Below are 20,349 nucleotides of genomic sequence, written 5' to 3'. Positions count from 1 at the left end.
GGTTCATTTTCCTTTTTTTCTTGCATTTAGAATACCAGACCCTCCTCACCCCCAACCGCTGACCTCACCGTCCCACACACCTACCCCCCACCCTGGAGAGGGAGAGAGGGGAAAAAAAAAAAAAAGAAAAAAAGAGAAAGAGAAGAAAGAGAAAAGAGACAAAATGAAATGTGTTTCTGTTTTATATACAAAATCACAAATAGAAGGAAAATGAGGAAGCAGTCATGCAAATACCAACCTTCCGTCTATGCCCCCACCAATGCCCAATTGAAAAAGTTCTCTGTTGCCTCTCTGCCTAGGATTCCTTCATTCACTAATTCCACAACAATATCTAAACCTACATTCATACCGGTGGTGGTTATGGCAGATTCAATTGCAAATTTCCTGCTGGGCTTCTGAAGGAAACAACCCCATTGTTTCTCTTGGGATGTTAAATACCCATCCACTTCCCAGATATTGGATTTGCTTTTTCAATGAACTTTCAGCTAATGGACCATAAATTGGTGTTTTAAGTCGATAGGAAACAGTTTATACAGTCTTTCAGCACAAATAGTTTGTCCATAGTAGACACATGACTGTTTTGAGATGGTTTGTGACTGTTAATTGTGGTTGAAAAAGTAGGATCTGTTATAAGATTCTGTCATACTTTGGATAAGAATCATAGTTCAGCATCTTTATTTTGTAACTTTTTATGTACTTCTTTATTGTATTCACCTACGCGCTCTTCTATACTTGAAAATATTTTCTTATGTTCCCTTTACTCCTTTACTTTGATGGTAGGGAGCCAGTGGGGCTGGATATTCCCTCATCTATCTATTTGTAATGTGTCTCTTTAGATATAAATGAGGGCTAGAATAAAAAACCCTGATACCTGAGAAATAATTGTCAATGCGTTGCCTAGGAGACAGCTTGGTGCGCAAGGGCGAGGTGCAATTTTTTCATGAAGGGTGTGATCCCAGATTTGAACCTTTTTGTCTGTGCTGACTGTTGATGCTTTTCACCATCGACATTGGGATAGCCCAGTGCATAGTCTTGTTAACTGATGAAATGGGGAAAATAATAGTGTTGGATGTTTCTTGTGTGTGTGTGTGTGTGTGTTGGAAGAAAAGAAATAATGTGGTTTCACTTTTTTTGTGAGAAAGATAACTTGAAATGTTTGGTTCAAAGGTGGCTTCTGAACTAATGCCAACTAGGACTTTTACGAAAGCTTGTGTTGAAGTTACTTAGGGGGCACATGGAAATTTTATCCCTCTCTTGGTCACTATCTATCAAGTTTAGGTATTTTCACCATATTTTGAGTGTCTCTATACCATCAGTTCCATTGAATTCCTCTTTCACCGAGGGGCAAACTTAGGAGTTGTCAATGTAACCTTTTGCCTATTCCCTTCGCATGTTCACTTTTAAATTTTTAGTGTCTTGAGGTTCTGCCTTGAAAGGGATCAAGGCTCCAAGAGCATATGCCTTTTTTGCTTTTTCATTTTTACAATTTTAAGAAGATGCATGAGATCTTGATATTTATGAGTCAAAAAAAGAAGATCAGGTGGAGAAAGGATAAGTTCTTATTAAAATGCTCTATTGATCACCAAAAAGAAACACTGTATAGGATTTTCAGTTTCTTCCCTTCAGTTAATAGAAATGTCAATATCAAATGTTTTCCTGAAAGGTTTGAGTGATTGGGGGTGGCTGGAACTCATTTATTTTGAGTATTTCATCTTTGGTTTTACTTTTATAGTTGATAATCATGCAAACCCTAGTGTTGGTGGTAGAGATTTTTTGAATCACCTTTAATGGTCATATGAATAGCTTTCTTGGCTATTGTAAGCTTGAAGCATGAGAGTTTTTAGAATTTTGGACTGAGCCGTGGAGGAAGTTCTCAAATTATATATTACCCAAGGATATTAAATGGAGTCTTGTTGTTTGGTTTTGAATATGTTGTCATTTTTTCCGATTTATTCTGATATGTTTGTCACTTTTGCTTGGGGCCTTGATCAATGCTCTTGCGTGGAATGCATGTTCTGTTTTTAAGTTGCCATTAATCATACCCATTAATGACATTTATCTATTTCTCTATTCTGAATCTTGGTATGTTTCATTCTTGTTTTCTAGATTGGTGTCGCCAGCAAAGATATTGGTAGGATGCTGCTAAAATATCCATGGATTTTGTCAACAAGTGTTATAGAAAACTTGGAGAAGATTCTTTCTTTCCTGGATATGGAAAAGGTACACTATTTGATATGGTTCCATTGTCCTATTATATGGATGTAAGTACCAAGACCCAGTTGTATGACAGTAGTCATAATTTTCTGCTTGCCCTCTCCGTATCCACTTCATGATATGTGCTTTTACATGAATAACAAACTTTAAAAGGTTTGTATCTGCATATATGTTAGTGTGCTGCTTCTGGCTTGATGCAGGTCCTGCACCAAATTGGTCAATTTCCCTTTGAAATCTTACTTAGGGTTGATGATATGGGTGTTAGGCCTTTGTTCAACATGTTTATCATTGACCTACTCTATGGGCCATAAGTTTAGTTTTTAGGTCAAGTACAAAAATAGGTTTATTTTAGTTTAATTGGTCTAATATGTAAATTCTGTCCAACTTAAGTTATAAGGGCAGAATAGTCTTTTATGTTTTTATTTTAGTTTAATTAATATTTGAGTCAGTTAAGGATATGATAAGGAATCCTTTTAAGTTTAGTTATAAGAGTCCTGTTTGAATGTGATTATTATTGTTGACTACAACTAGGAAAGTCAGTTGCTGGGTCCTAGTTTTTCTATGACTTCTTATCAAGGCTATAAAGAAAGCCCTGGGCATGTAACAGATGAAAGATTTGAGGATACAATTAATAAAGAGTGTGTTGCTGCTAAAGGTCAAGGTGGTAGTAGAGCTTCTCATCAATAATAAGGGATCTCCATGTAATTGAGTAAGCAACCTAGGGTTTTCTATTTGAAGGATCTTCGTTCAGGTGTGCTTGAAGCCTGCCTCCCCTATTCCATCTCCGTCTCAGCCCATTACAAGACTTGCATTACAAGTAAGTAACAAGTCAGCACTTAATTCCGTTCCCCTTCTCAAATCACCCTCTTATTTATTTTTCTTTTTTTTTCTTGAACTTTCAAACTTTTCTAGAGACCCATAATTCAAGGTTAGATCTAGACCAATCTAACCGTTAGATCTGTCCTAAACTTTAGGTACATCATCTGTCAGTGACCTTAGATGATATTTTGACGCTATTTTGGCCTTCCAATCTCAAGATATGAATATTTTGTAAATTTTTGTTCTCCTTCAAACCCCTAAAACGAAAAACATTTAGCGGTCCAAACCCAACCAAACTTTTTTTTGGGGGGGGGGGGGGGGGGTTCATACCCCTGTATCATACCTACAGTCTCTCCACGTTTTGCCCTATTCCTATAACTCATCCCATACCTCACGAACCTGCCCCATCCCACCAGATATTCCCCTGTTTTAAATTTCTCCAAAACTAACACCCCATTATCCTTGGTATTCCTCCTTACCAATTAATCCAACCAGGGAGATATAGCCACTAGTTTAAGGCTACATCATGGCTACTACGGATTTTGCTCATACCCAAATGGGGTTTACAATTGACTTTTGGTTGAAGGTCAGATTCTAGTCACTTAGACTAGTATAGCAATGGTCTTAATGATGCAAGCAACAAAAGGGCCCCCAAACAAGAGTCGCAAGACGACCTAGTGGCACAAACCCCTGGGGGTATTTTTGTTTATTTTCTTTTATTTTGTCATGTTTCTTAGTTGGTTTCTTATTTCATTACAGAATCCCAATTAATCTTTTATTTTTCAGTTGTAGTTGTCTAGTCTGAGTCGGAAGCCAGTCTAGTTTGGGTCTCCTAGGTAGAGCCTTATTTATAATCTTTGCAAAGGCTATAAATTCACATGCTCATGGCTGTAATAATCAGTTTTGATCAATAACAGTACAGAATTTACAGCCTAGGAGGTATTGAGTGGGAACTTTTGAGGAGGACCCTGCGGTTGTCTAAAGAAGCTCTCTTGAAGCCTGTGATCTGCCCTGTACACTCCAGCAAGTAATTCCAGCCTTCTATCTCTTCAAGATCCTGCAAACCAGTAAGTTAAGCCCCTCCCAACCCGCTCTAACCCCTCTTCTTTCCCCTCATCTCCCTCCACCCTGTGGCAGCCGTTTTCTGCAGTTTCAGATCAATAAACTGTCAAGAACATTGCTGTCCCTATTCTCAGTCCAAGAATTCAACCCCATTTAGCCTTTTAGACCACCCAAACCCTTTGACCAGCATTACCAACCCCCTTCCCCCCCCCCCCTTTGAAGTCCAAGAAACAATACCTCCAATGTCAGGCCTTAGTTTCTTAGGCCTAGTAGGGTCCATGACACTGTAGTCTAACTGGATACGTGCAAGTAGTCCACCATCTTCTAATCACACATTTTCTTTTGTAACATGTGGAAGCTTACACTAATGAAGTTTTACATAAAACTTTTTTTTTCCTTTTCTTTATTCATCAGACCAAAAGGTCTTACAATAACAAAGAATACATATTTGTGGTCAAGGACTAGGTACCTGTTAACACAAACCAAAAACCCCAAAAGCACATGCAAGGTGACGATGTTGGCATCTGAAGCTTACTTTACAATACACCAGAGGTCATTCATTCTTACCTGCGCTAATAACCCCTTCTACCCTCCTTTAGTATTTGTGTCTGGAACAATTAATGAATTTTAATGAGCATTTAGCTCAGTAAGTGAAACTATCCCTAAACATACATAAAGTGGCAAGAACTATGTCATAGAACATTAAGTTGCAATAGGAGTTCACTCATAGAAAGAATACATGTACACAACACAATATCCTGTAGGCATCTAGGCATCTTTTCCTTTTTTCTTTTTCCTATATATTGGCCCTTTAGTATGGACCTTTCATTTAACATAGCACTTTAATAGGGAGTGTATAATGGAAATCCACACTCTTTCATACTTCCCTTTCTATTTATATGAATACAATAACGATGGCCTTTTATTATCCTTTTTCAGTGTGTGAATTCCTTAGTCTCGACTTATAGCGGAACGGATCCCGTTGCATAAACTCCCTTCATGTACCGGAACATATCATTGTTGTACTAAGAAGGGTTGAGAGTTGAGACCTTTGAATTCACCTGTCCTCCATTGATCTTCCTTCCTACATAAATCCTTCTTTTATCTTGGTTTATGCCGGAACAGATCTCTTCGCATAAGCATTCCCTTCTTGTACCGGAACGAATTTGTTGAAAACATGGACTGAGGTTTTCTAATTAGAATAGGATTATGTTTCCTAATAAGTCTAGAGATTTATTTCTATTTGTTTTATATTTCCTTTTCCTACTTAGTAGTAGACTTAACTTAGGTTGTAACTAGCTAGGTGAAGATCCACTGACATTGGGTGGCGGGCGGAGTGGAAGCAGAACGGGAAAAGGCTGCAATACTTCTGCTCCACCAGCACCACTTCCATCAGTCTAGAACATAGTTTTTGAAAAACAATATGACCTTTGGGAAGAACATTCACCTTGCTTTAACATTAGCTTCAAAATCTCTAGATCTTTGTTGTAGATGTGCTAAAAGCTTCTTGATGCAATGTAGGTAGAGATCCGACCAACTGTCTAGTGTTGAGATAGGTTGAGCCAAGGTCTTGCAAGATCCTAGATCTCAAACCGAGATCTTGAGTTGAACTGAGGTCTTGGCCAAGATATTGTATTTTTTTGGTAGTGACTCAACTTGTATGAGATCTCGTCTTCAGGTCTCCAAAAAAAGAGACCTTGCAAAGATTGCGGGATACCTCAAACCATTATTTGGTTATCCATATTCTCTGTTTTAGAGGTCATGAAGGAACCTTGTTATATATTGTTCATTTATATTGTATTTTGTTCCAAAACTGTATTTCCATATTATCTTGATTATTTTCATGTGTATTTTTTGAATCGATACTCTATATCACTTAAAATCACCTGACTAATATGATAACTGAACCAATATTTGAAAAATTGGTCCTTCCACTAAACAGTATCACATAATGGATTTGAATTTACAATTGCCAAACCATGGCCCAATTTGAACATGCTTGTACAAAGATTTCTTTGGACCAAAGCATCTTCTAGACTTTTTTTTTGGGTAAATACTAGTAGTGAAATATCAATAAATAATATTAGTCCCCAAACAATTTGTAAACACTTCAAAATTTGATACTGAGTCCTGATTTCTGTCCTATCGTACACAAACATTCTTTCTTGTTGATATTCCCAGCAGGGCAGTGGATTTATGAGCGTCTCTCTCATTTATGATTCAACAGTCTAGTACTCTGATATATAGTTAGAGAGTCATCAACAATTAGTCTCACCAGGGAAACAGAAATCATCTTAGAGGAAATTGAACTAATGTACTCTCTAACTTGCTGAGGTAAGTTTTGGTCTTATCTTAGTAATTGTCCCAGATCATTGTTAACCAAATTCTTAGCTTGAGGTTAACCATCCCTTTGGTCTTTTAAACTGTAAAGGCTCCAAAGTACATTCATTCTTTTCTTGCAGTTGAAGATTCTTAATTTTATTAATCATGCTACTTTGTGCCCTTATAGAATGCTGAGGGGCTTATTCATGCCAGGTACCAAAAGCATCTGTGAAGACTGCAATCAAGAGTTGGCCACATATATTGGGATGCTCAACAAGCAAAATGAAGTATATGATAGAACAATTTGAGGAATTGGGTATTAAAACTAAGAAGTTGGGTCAGGTTATTGCTTCAAGTCCTCAGCTGCTACTACGAAAGCCTAACGAGTTTCTAGAGGTTGGCTGCCTTGCTCATCATATGTTTACTAGCACTTAGACCTCCACACACAATGCTTTTGTTGATCGTGCTGCTTTACGAAAAAGAATCATCTAATTATGTGCCAAATAATTTTTCTTGTTTGGACTTGTGGGAGATTCTTTTGTCTAAGTCAAGCATGCTAAAAAGTGATTAAACCCAACACTGGGTTTGATTCTCTATAAGAATTAAGTCAAGAAATTCTGTAGTCAAGAATTCATGAGTTTATTTGGTTATAGGACTCTCTATAAGAAATTCTACAGATAATATATATTTTTTTGGGCTAAAAAACAAGATAATGTTTGTCGGATAAATGATAAATCTTACACATTTTCTCTGCAGCCTGAACTAGGCTATAGGAGATATATCACCATGTTGATTTGCAAATCTCACATTGGAGTATATATAACTTTCAACGTCAAAGCATCTCTGACATGGTGACGGTATATTTGAACACTATACTCTGATCATGTTTCATGTTCTCATTGGAAAATGCATTTTCTAGCATAGAATTCTGACTATCATAGAACATCAACCTATGCTTATGAATTGGGGATCACAGTTCTTGCATGAGAGATTTTAACCACATAAGCTCACATAACTCAAGCTGTATGTGCTATAACTGTATTCTTAGCTTTGAGACTTGATCTGCCCCCTAGTTGTCTACTTTATATCATATAACCAACTTATCAACAGTAAAGGTACAATAACCAGTTGTTAACATACTATTTAGCCTCAGTTCCAGCTAAATTTATCTGTATCTAACCCACAACATCCACAACATTAAAATGATGATGGCCCTATAGGTTAAACCTTTATCTGGCTATGGCTTAAACTTACCCAGGAATGCACTTTTAATGTAAATGCAAGTTCAACTAAGGGCCAACACTTCAGTAGGATCGATGTACCATTATTCCCAGGAATCGAACATCAATGCCGATACCTGGCTCGGTCTTTCAAATGGTATTCAGCATATAAGTAACTTTAAAGGCAGACCGATATTCTCAGCCCTTGATGCACTGAGAACATTAAAATAAAAGATAGGGGGTAAAAATAAAAGGATGTTTTGGATTTTTTATTTAAAACAATAAAAATAAAAAGTTGGTCGATCCCGGTTGGGCACCCATTGGGCTACGGTCCTGCACCAGGAATAGCTGATTGCTATTCTGTTGGTTATTAGCCAAGCAGGTCTACTTCACAGGTTGGGTCAGTTTTGGGTTTAACCACATCGGCCCAGTTGAGTAAAACTGCATGTTCCTTTACTTGACGCCAATGGATCACGGACTGTTAACAGATTTCACTGTGGCCTTGAAATTCTCTCTAGAACCCCAAACTGAACTGTATCCACTAACATGATATCTATTTGTGATTCTTGTCAAATCAGCACCACTGGCATTAAAGTGCATCATTTTTTTGTTTGTTTGATGGAACTAGTTTGGTAAACTTCAACTTTTGATTGCATAAAAATAATTTTTGTGTTACAATGCATCTTCCCTGGTTAGAGCATTGTGGTTTCTGTCTTTTGTAGCATTTAGTAGTAAATCTCTTCACTCTTCTCCTATAATAGTGATCTTTTAATTCTGTTGGGTTTTGATTGGTTTGTCAACTAATTGTAGATGTGCATTTTCCTTGTTTCCCTATTGATTATAATCGTTCGGTCCTCTGCCCTTTCCTTTTGGGATTTATAAAAAAGTAAAATGAGAGACTGCTAATAAATGTGTCTTGATGCTTATGATTTAGTTGCTTAATGGGTCCTCATTGCTTTTCGGCTGTAGGTGGTTGTCTTCATGGAAGAACTTGGCCTTGATTCTGAAACCATAGGAAGGATACTAAGCCGTTGCCCCGGAATTTTTGCATCCAGCATTGAAAGAACTCTCAAGAGAAAAGTTAAATTTCTTGCTGATATTGGCATCTCTAGTGACCACCTTCCTCGTGTTATTAGGAAATATCCAGAGTTGCTTGTATCTGATATCGATAGCACATTACTTCCACGGTAATGCTCTGAATTCTGAATATTGCTTTACGTTTGGCAGCTTAATTTTCATATAAAGGAAACAATAAACTTCTATTTTATCAAATGTATGGAGTATCAACTTGACACCCTTAAATCTTGGCCCGATCTGAAATTTCAGAATCATACTGCAGACTGTGTAACTGCATCACTATGGACAGTTGACCAACTTGTTCCTTAATTATGGAAGCACACTAAGTTCAATCTGGGTTTGGTTGGATGATGCCCATCGGTTAGGGCTTGGAAACCAGGCATTTGATGATGTCGAGTTCTTGTCCTATCGAGTCATGTAGTTGGCAGTCATGGGTTTATATCCATAGTTGTAATGCTAACTCTTACTGTCATAGTTTTGCTTACTCTGAGGGATTAGTAAAATGAACCCATTTGTTGCATAATATATATATTTTTTGGGATGAATATTGCATAATATGTTCAACTGCACCGTTTTATAAGTATTTTAGTGTTCACTCTGAATTGATTTTTCGATCCGCATGATGACGTGAGTTAAAAATTCTGCAACTGTTTTAGGTCCATACTAGTCCTTGTTTTAGGTGTATGTGAATGCCTATGGCACAATATCCTAATCCAGTACATCCTACCTGGCAGTCTTCATATCAACTGCCTTGGATTTTCAGTGATGCAGGTAGCATTGGATTGGTGAACAAATATGACACTTCCGAAACTTAATGCTAAAAATAATAGGCCATTCTAGTCTGGTGGATGGAAGTAGGATGAGTTTTTTGTAATTCTTTGGTTGTATGGGATCTCGTGCAATTTTTTCTTTTTGTTACTTCAGTAGCTAGCTGTCAAAAGTTGTGGGTTCCCAAGTCTTGTGGCAGGGTTGGTTAGGATAAGTACCTTATTATTTTAGGAATTCTATTTTTAAATTGTTGACTGTTTTACATTGTAGGATGAAGTCCATTAAGCCTCCAGATTATGTCAACTCCTTGGGGGGGGGGGGAAGGGTGGGGTGGGGTGGGAGAGATCCCAGTATTGACTTCTGAAGTTGTTTTTTCTGTTCTCATATATATGCTGAGTTTGCTTCTTTCTATTAGATTCCTATACTGAGTTCATTATCTTGACTGCTGATTTTCTGGGCTGTTAAATTCTTGCTTACCATTTAGGTTTGATCTATCCATTTCTAAGTCTGTAATTTATATAGACAGCCACAGATTTCAAATTATGTACTTTTATACCTGGTACTATCAGCATCTTAATTAAGGATTGCATTATACGATAAGTATAGCTTTTGACATACAAATTTGCCCCCCCCCCCCCAAAAAAAAAAAAAAAAATCCTTTCTTGCTCCTCTTTTTTATTGAATTTTTGATGTTCTGATATCCTGAAAATCTATTGTCCAGAATCATGGAAAAAAATTTGAGGGAAACTCAAGTTTCAACTAGGTGAAAAAGGGAAATTTAGGTGTAAACCTGAGAAATTTTGTTGAAACTTATAGGACGTTTTAGGGAGTATTTTTGGGTGAGACTCTGCATTTAAGCTAATTAGAATATAAAGAACACATTAACACATGCATTTTGCTAAAATAGTCAATATTGATGTGTCATTCAAAGTACATGACATCAATGTAGAGTTGTCCGAAAAGTACACTATAAACTTAACTACTTAAGTGCATAACATTTAATATATAACTTCTAAGTTCAATTCAAAACATCAAATACAATATAAATGACAATAAAAATAAAATGGAAGTACAACTCACTAACTCAGTGCCAAAAGGAGTGCCTTGGCGAATCCATCCTGTGACTTGAGTAGTACTGTGCCTGTAACATCTTGTCCTTTGACCAATAGACATAAACATCCCATGACATGTAATGCTTATGGTTGTTGAGGTAATCGACTACTGTAGCTCTATAGGTTTGGTCATCAACATGCATAAGATATTCATTACGAGGGAATACATAGTTCAGATAGGGAAGTCCTGATGGAGGGGGTATTGGTGGTGGTTCCACGCCAAAGATTTGCTCCACAAATGTTTGTGCCCTAGAGTTAGCATCCACATAAGTTGCACCCTTGTGCACATATACTGTTCTATTAGGTGCTGGATAATACATCCGAGTCTGACCCATTAGTGTATGTCCCCTATAATCCTGAGGAAATCCATGACCATAAGGTGCATCACCGTAAGCCCTAGAAGAAGATGCAACACTCTCCATACCACTCTCGTACGAGTTGGATCTGTTGCTATCAAGGTTATTAAAGCGGCAAAGCGACTGGAGCTCCGTCTTGGCGTTTAGGCGACTAAGCGGCGCTTAAGCGGCAACAAAGCGACAAAAGCGGTTTAGTCAATATTTTTAATATAACTACTTTTAAACTACTTTTAATACAAATACTTTTTATAATAAACTAAAGTACTAAACAAACATTCAACAATCACATTCATAAAAATAAAAATAAAAATAAACATTCAAGAATCACAATTATGAAAAATTATTCAAAAAAAGATTAAAAACATAACTTCATCTCATCAAGAATGATAAGATTCATAAAAATAATTATGTATGTACTATATCAGTAATCAATGTGAAAAATGAAAATGAAAGTAATAATTTTACATTCTTACTTACCTCTATGATAGTGTGATGCCAAATAAGTGTCTTGTACTCTTGTGCATAGATTAGTAATCAGAATTGATGTATCTATTTTCCCCTTTTTTTAACCAAACAGTGCCGACATGATAAATTAATAGATCTCATTATTTCGATTTCCAAGTCATTGTTTATTTAATGATTCACTGATTATCAATGTTGAATATGGCTCATGCTTCACATTCTGTTGCCGACATGCACTTTGGGCCTTGATTCCGAAATGGCTCACATATTTAAATTTATATATGGCATTGTAGAATAAATTATGATTAAAAAAAAAGGAAAAATAATATGCACAAATTACAAAATGTAAAAAAAGCGGTTACTTAGCATCTAGGCGGCAATATGGCGCAAAAGGCGGCAAAGTGGTAGTGCCTAAGCAAAAAAGCGGCAAGAAATCAGCCCGTTAGTTAAGCGGCAACAATTTAAGTGGTTCAAAAACCGCTTTGCCGCCTAGGCTGCCGCTTAGGCTTGCCTAGGCAGACACTTTGATAACCATGCTTGCTGCTGGTATCTAGTAAACGACTATGGAGGTTCTGGACTCATCTAGACTTATAAATCCTAGGGAGCCCCTCAAGCTACCCACATCCATCGGATGGTAAGACTCGTATGATGAGGTGTCATCCTTATACCCATGTCTATGTTGCTTTCCCTTCCCCTTTCAGCTATAGGTGGAAGTACGACCTCTAGATGTTGCTCCACCGTGATCGGCATCCTGGGTAGTTGAAATGACTCTCCCTCGTGAACCTCAATGGCCCTCCTTGTTCCTTGACTCTCAAGTAGGGCCGTTGTTGGCTCTGATGGTGGTGGTCTCTCCTTAGGATCAGTCAAATCCGGATCACCAAGTCCATCATCATCATCACTCCCACAGTCCTAGTATCATCCCCACTACCAGGTCCAACATCATCATCATCATCTAACCACACAATATTATCCTCACTGACACTAGATGCATTGGGGTGTGGTACAAAGGGATGGCTAGGCTCGGTGTGCACTCTCCCATCTGTCGCCAGAAACTCATCCACATTAGCTCCCATTTCTCGTGCAATATGACTGCTGGGTTGACCTATAATGGCTCTCTGACCCACTCGAATAGGGGTTCTCCTCCTCATCATTAATGGCAAAGGTCTCAGCCAACTTAATCTTGTCCCCATTACCTCATCGACCGCAGGCCCCCGCAAAAGGCACAAACAAGACCAACCGCCACCCCAACGGCGGCCCAGAAGTACAAACGAAGGCCAGACGCCACCCGGGGCAAAGGCCGGAGAGCACAACACAAAGAACAAGACGAGCAACCCAAACGCCACCACCCACAAGAACAACCAACCCAAAAAAAGCAAAAATAAGATAGAAAAAAAAAGACGAGAGGGACAAGACAACCAGGGGACCGAGCGAAAGCCAGGAAGCACCAGACACTCAAAGCCCAACACAAAAAAATTACAGTACAAAAAGAGAAACGCGCACCGCCCTCCTGTTTCGGATCCGGTAACCCCACACGAGGATGCCCGTCGTCGCCTCATCCGGAGCCTTCGGGGCAGGGATTCAAATATTAGGGTCAACAACCAAAAATGCAATGGTAGAAACCCACATATTAGTATTAAGTAGTAAGTTTGAAAATTTAATAACTATCGACTTACTAGCTAGATGCAGTGGATGTTGCAACTGCCTCTCACACCTCTCCTAGATGATATCAAGGAATTTTTGATTGCCCGTAGGATATACTTTCCCAACCATATCCTTCATCATCTCCATTGCAGCCCATATATGTGGTAAAGTTGGTTTCCTTTGTTGATCTACTAACTTCAGGATTGTCACCATAGGGTTTAGAAGCTTCACAACAACTTTCATATTGCCCGAAAGAGATCACTGGATATGGTGGCTTGTGGTGCTCTCCTTGTTGGTGAATCTGAGTATCTGACTGGGGCCAATAGAACCACTCCTGTGATGCAGACATTGCACGTAAGTGGTTTTTCTTCTTCTCAAAACTCTTTAAGGCAATTCAATTTGTAACAAATCTGGTGACCCTAGGCCTCACCAAGTCACCACCACATATCTTCCTGAACATATCCAATGCATTTCCATGGTTATATACAAATGTGGTCACGTGTCGAACCCGTGGAACAACCTTCTTCACAAATTTGATTTGCCCTATGTTCTTCGGCATGAAGTCAATACAATGTGCCGCACTAGGAGTCTAGAAGAGCCTATACTTGGGATTCTCAATCAACTTTATCCCAACCTTCGTGAAGTTGGGGCTATTTTCTGTCATAATCTACACCACGTGCTCAACTCCAACCTCTTTCAGCACACTTTTCAACAATCCATATATGTATTTCACATCCTTCTTGTGACCGGATGCATCAATAGATTTGAGGAACACTGTCCTCCCCTCACAATTCAACAAAAAATTGATGATAGACTGTTTAGTGGGACTAGTCCAACCATCACACATCACTGTGACCCCATAGTGCCTCCACATCGGCTTAAGACCATCAATGTAGGTCTTCAAGTCTTCCTTATGCCATGGTAGATATACATTATATATCTCTTATGAGGTTGGCCCAACCATCCTATGTCCAACACCATTGATCTCATCCACCATCGCCTTATAATAAGGCGCCTATGTAGCGTATGTAGTATTACTATGATACAATGCCCACTTAGAGAAGGCCATCCCCACCTTCTCCTTCACATCACCCCACAAATGCTTTAATTTCTTCTATTTTGTTTGTGGCCTCCTAAACAAGTTGGGATCAATGCGTAGTATTTGGACATTAGGATTTGTAACATTGGGTTTAAGTGGAACAAATGTAGCACTAGGTCGTGGCCGTGGGCCTATGGTAAGGGAGCTGACTCTTTGACACTTTGGGGGCTCCCCATACTGGAGTTGCCTCCCCCTCCCCTCTCAAAATCCAAAGTTCTAGATGACCCTGCGGCCTGCACCCATGGTCCTCTATGTCCTCCTGATCTCATTGAGTCTATGAGACTCTCTACTCATCCTTTGTACTCTTGCCATCTCTGTCTGTAGGGATGATGCATCAAGGTTTGGCTCATATGGATCCACATCCTGCTCTCCCAGCTCCTTTAAGCATGCTGTGTGGAACTCATCCCTCTCTGCCCTTTTCTCTTGCCCTTTCACATATTTTGCCGTTGCCACTTTAACTTCATAAGGGATATTGGAGCATCCAAGCACATTGCGGTCCCCTCCTGTTAGATGGACCTTTAGTCGAGTGGCCTTACCTGAAACAATATTTACATTTTGACTTCTTCTTGTCATCCGTCAGAGGCCTACCATGTTGCCAAGTTATGTTTGACCTAGTAGTTCCTAACTCAAAAGTAAATTCCTGATACAAATATACATAATAATCATCGTTAAAACACAAACCCAACACTTAAATTTTAGCCTAAACACCTGGAACACACATTACTCATAAACTAAGGTATTCACAAACATTGGGAATATTTTTTAATTAAAATATTATTTATAGTAATTAATAAATACATGAAAAATCGGAAAACATAGTGAACACTCCAAAAATTAGGTTCAATCAACTAAATTTGCAAATCTACCTACTAGAGACAACATATAATAATTTCAACTCAATCCAACATCAGTTGAGCAAGCTCTAAACACCCTTATACGCAGCTGCCGTTGAGATCATACACCTGCCTTCACTTTTACACAGCGAGAACACGAAAAAACAAACAAACAAAAAAGAGAAATGTAAATTTTTAGGTATTTTTGAAAATCAGAAAAATAAAAAAAACTAGAACACTTTAGAGATCAAATCCATCGACATTCACTTGTAAATCTGCCTACTAGAGACCATGAAATGTTTTTTCAAAACGATCAAACACCATTTGACCATGAAAGAAAGAAAAAAAATCAAAAAATTGGGGAAACTTAGGTTACCTTGCAACAGAGCTTGAAAACCTTTGAAATAATCCACCAAGAAGGGCTGAAATCAACAAAGGAGTCCTTAAAAGTGCTTGAAATGATCCAAAAACATGTGAAAATGGTCGAAACTTGGGGAAAAAATGAGGTGGAAACACTCCACTTCCACCTCTATATTGTGTTGGAAACTTTGTGAATAAAAAGAATTTAAAGAAATGTACCTGCTAGTCCAGCAGGTTCAAACCAGGTTTTTACATGGTTGGGGTTTTTGAGGTTTCGACAGGTTTCTTCGAAATTTCCTAGGTTTTGACTGAAACCTGGGACATTTTTTTTATTCCCTCATGGTTTCGTTTTGAGCTTCTGGAAATTACTTAGAAATTTTTCTAGGGTTTCGATCGAATTTTGTTCCATGTCTAGAACTTAAATCATGCCTCAAAAGACTATTCATGGGGACTGTTCACAATCCGTAAATGGTAGCCTGATTTGCCCCCATCTCCCAACATTGGTGGATACTGGTAAAGTGATCCAACAACCAAGGTAGTTTTTGGTTTTGAGCCTGTTTTCATCCATGCTAGACCAAATATTTCAACCATGAGTCCATGACAAAAATTTTATCTGGAAGATTTGGTGATAGGTTTTGATGTCAAATGGCCAAGGTAAGCCCTCAAAACTTCTAGGAAGCCATAAAAAAACCTAGGTAGTTATCGTCTCACTTTATAAGTACTACGGCAACTCTCCCACTTCTTGGTAATCTTGTATTTTGGTAACTGTGATTTTAATAACTAGCTACCTGAAGTTGGGGGTTCTAGTCTATGATGCATTTTTCCTGTCTTTGTCTGCTAATACTAGAATATGTTTAGGCAGAATTAGAGATTCCCCCTACATCAATCCCTACACTAGCACTGGAATCATGGGAATAGGTATGGAGAACATAAAATTTTATATAGTCTTCCATATAAGTTTATTTTGGGCTTACGTTTTTGAGGATTTGACAATGAATTCTAGTATATGCTTTTGCTGAGTCTGAAGCAATTGAATCTCAGAATGTATGGCATATTTACAGCCCTCTAGGGGTATTTATGGACATTGGTAATGTAGATACCGAATTTGATTGATCAAAACAATACCCAAATAGGACCTTTTCACAGGGAGTCAATTGCAAATATGATGGACTTAAGGTGAAACAGAGTTTAGATGGGAAAGAGGGCTGAAACTAGAATGGTATTATAAGGATAATAGCATATATCGAAACGGGCTGAATAGATCTTCAAATAGGGGCAGAACGATAATGAAGAAAGTGACAATACTAACGTAACATGTAACATCCGGGCTTCACACCGCAAGGTGGATCGATTGGATCAAACACCAACCTTCCTTGATCAAACACAAGGAGTCTTAACACCTAGGCTTCACACCGCAAGGTGGATCGATTGGATCGAACACCAACCTACCTTGATCAAACACAAGGGTTCTCCAAAGAGGAGGAATGCTAGCAAGCAATTTGATTTCAATTCATAAGTTGTGTCTTCACCTCTTACATAAGTCTCTTTATATAGCATTCTAAAGAGACATAAACACTAATGGTAACATCCAACCACTAGCTAACACCACCTACCGATTAATAACTCAACTACACAACACCACTAGTCAAAACAATAATGGAAACATCCACATACTACACCCCACTACTAGCTCCTTTTATTGACTTTTCAAAGCTAGACTTGGGCTTAGTTCAAAATATGTGGGCTGGTCTTCTCCCACTAAAGTAATCCAAGCCCATGAAACCACGGGCTCATTTTAACCCACTACAATAGTCCTAGCCCATACAAGCCATGGGTTGTTTTGGATCATACCTTTAGGCTTTGATGGGCTTGACCATTGGGCTTTTCTCTTCCTTGTATATGTCTTCAATTCTACATCAATTGGGCATAGTACGAGATATTGCCGAAATTTTGGCGAAACTCACTGAAATTTCATTGTTTTAGTAATTGACGAAACGAAACCCAGGTAAAAAATGAGAAGTCTAAAAAATCATGGAAATATCAGCAATATAGGGGAGGCCCTTGTGTCAATTTCTCGACGATGAAATCAATTATAAAAGGCAGCACAAGGTCGACATTTCGCTTCATTTGGGCGAAATTTCGACCTTGTTTACCAGAGCCTTTCTCTCTTACATGATTGTTCTTGCTCTTTTTGTGTTGATCTTTGACATCTGGGGGTAGTTCTTGCATGATTTAAACACGTGCATTGCGTTCACCACTTGCCTACACTTGTATAGTTGTACATGATATATACCTGAATACTTGTACACTTGTATAATGAATTTTAGCTGTTCTCTTTTTTCATGTAATTTAATGAAGATCTTGGTGTTCTCTTGCATCATTTGCATATTTACATTGGTTAAAAATTGATGTTCTAGACTTCCAGTTTTACCCGCATACAGCAGGACATGTGCCGACCAAGAACAACATGGTTTTAGGCAAAAATAACACTCCTTTGTGTTTTTTGGCTTCAAGGCTAGAGACCAAAAACCAGCCCAAACTGACCCAAATATCCCTTGAAATGAGAGGGGGGGGGATTTTGTTGTTTTGGTAGTTTCGCTGGGTGGCAAAATGACACGTTTTGCTGAGATTTCACACTAAGTTTATGGGATTTCATCTGAGGAAAATAAGAAAGACTAAACTAGGAAAGAGAAAGTGGAATCTAAGTAGGATTTAACAACATAAAGAGGAAAGGAGATGGAATTGTCACTCTTGAGGCAATCCCAAGAGATATCACTCCCTAAACTACCCTTGACAACACTCCCCCTCAAGTTGGGGGCCTGGGGCATAGATATCACAATGCCCAACTTTTCCTTGATGAAATGTTGGTCAATCTCCACATGTTTTGTCCTGTCATGCTGTACTAGATTATGGGCAATGCTTATAGCTGCTTTGTTGCCACAATTGAGCATCATAGGATGAGGAAGTGAAGCACATAGGCCTTCTTGTTGATCACGTAGTATTAACAACTTGTATATTCCTTGCACCAGAGCTCGAAATTCTACTTCAGCACTAGACCTTGCAACCACATTTTGCTTCTTCCAGTGACAAGCAGGTTTCCACCAATAAAAGTACAATATTTTATTTTTCGATCATGTGAGCCTCCCCAGTCAGCATTTGTATAGGTCCCAGTAAGGAGATGACATGTGGGGATAGCAGAACTCCCTTGTCCTTTATCTTCAGATAATGAGGAATACAAAGAACAAATAGCCATTTGAGTAGATAGAGGATCTTGCATAAATTGACTGACTAACCATACTGACATCTGCAGCAATGTGTGGTCTATTATGAGATAGGTTCATTTTCCCACTAGTCGCTGATAATGACCTTTATCAACTGGTTCCCCTTCTTTTTCTTTTAATTGAGTAGCAGCTCCCAATGGAGTATCACATGGATGACAACCCAGTTAACCACTTTCAAATAATAAATATATGACATACTTTCTTTGAGATAAAATATACCTTTAGCAGTTGACTGACTTCAGTCCCTAGAAGGTACCTCAGCTTTCCTAGATCTTTTTTCTCAAACTCATGACTTGGGGAATTTTTTCAGCTTTACTATTTCACTGTCATGACTAGACTATATCATGAATATAGAAAGTTATGATGGTTACCTTAGAAGCTGTCTTTTCCCTGAATAGGGTATGATTGGCATTCCTTTGTATCCCACTGACACCATAGCCTTGTCGATTTTCCAAACCATGCTTGAGGGCATTCCTTTAGCCCATATAATGCACGTCGAAGTATGCATACTTTCCCTTGGGTTTTTTCATCAGAAATTTTTTGGGGGAATCTCCATTTAGGGAGGCATTTTTTACATCTAGTTGTTGTAGGTCACATTTCCCAAAGTTCAAAAGCACATGCAAGCTACTACTTGAACTGTGTTCAATTAGTATGTGAACATCTCCTGATAGTTGATTCCAAATGTTCAAGTGAATCCTTTGGCTGCTAGTCTAGCTTTGTATCTATCTACAGATCCATCACTATTATGTTTCACTTCCAACACTCATTTGTAGTCAACAGGTCACTTGCTAGGAGGAAGGATAACAAGCTCCCAAGTTGCATTCTTGTCTAGTTCATCTCTTTGAACGCCGCTGCCTTCCTTTTGGGATTTGCATAAGTCTTTTGCTGTTTTTTCGGAATAGGTATAGAAGAAGGCGAAGACACAAATCTACAATAGGAAGGTGAAAGGGGATCAAGGCAGACAATATGATATATTGGGTAAGTACCTTTTACATTACCCTTTTGGAGAGAAGGATCCTTACTGGATGGAGGAGCAAGTGTAGATCCAGGTTTTGGTTTTAGAGAGGATTCTTCTAATGGTAAAGTGCTACAATAGGGATCTCTTGTTACTGTTTATGAGGTGTGCAGATATGTCTTCAAGGGACCTTTATTGGAGGAGCCGTCTTCCTAGCTGGCTGCTCTCGCTCACTTGCTTCTGGCTCCAATGTAGGTGTCTGCCTCCCCCTCACTTGAGACTGTTGGATTAACATCCAAGCCAGTGAAATCAGAAACAGACACTGGTTCTCTAAAAGTGCTCTCCCTGAAGAAGGTGTTGATCTAAAGTAGGATAATGACTCAAAAAGATGGCATCTATGAAAACAAAAAACTTTTGCGATGAATGATGGTAGAAATGAACAATAACCCTTAGGCATGGAGGATAACCAACAAAGATACAGTAAAGACTCCTTTGATCAAAATATGAGTGATGATTCCAGACATGACAAACACAGCCAAACACCTTAAGGAGAACCGGAAAAGGATTCATACCAAGGACAAATTTACGTGCTTTAAGTTTAGTATCCGAAAAGTCATACAATTGATAGGAATCTAGGATATGCGGTGATAACAACATCACTCCAGTATTGCGAAGGAATGTCACAAGGGAAAATGAGAGAACAGACAATCTCCAATAGGTGTTAGTTCTTTTGTTCAGCCAGTCCATTCTGGGCAGTGGTATGAACAC

The 20,349-nt window shown here is 38.5% G+C and overlaps 1 protein-coding gene across 2 annotated transcripts in view; it reads left to right on the top strand.

Moving 5' to 3' along the window:
* Positions 1–20,349, top strand: part of LOC149018770 (Mitochondrial transcription termination factor family protein) — a 54,479-nt gene that overhangs the window by 15,449 nt on the left and 18,681 nt on the right. For both annotated transcript variants that reach the window (XM_089152917.1, XM_089152918.1), the window contains 3 exons: positions 2,107–2,220; positions 6,631–6,813; positions 8,607–8,824. In XM_089152917.1, coding sequence (XP_089009043.1) covers positions 2,107–2,220; positions 6,631–6,813; positions 8,607–8,824 — 515 coding nt within the window. The remainder of the gene's footprint in view (positions 1–2,106; positions 2,221–6,630; positions 6,814–8,606; positions 8,825–20,349) is intronic.

This window comes from Hakea prostrata, chromosome 4 (genome assembly GCF_041222555.1).
Source record: "Hakea prostrata isolate BN-2017 chromosome 4, UWA_Hpros_2, whole genome shotgun sequence".
NCBI classification, from domain to species: domain Eukaryota; kingdom Viridiplantae; phylum Streptophyta; class Magnoliopsida; order Proteales; family Proteaceae; genus Hakea; species Hakea prostrata.
The sequence above is the reverse complement of the archived record's forward strand: the minus strand, read 5'-3'. Positions and strand labels throughout refer to the sequence as shown.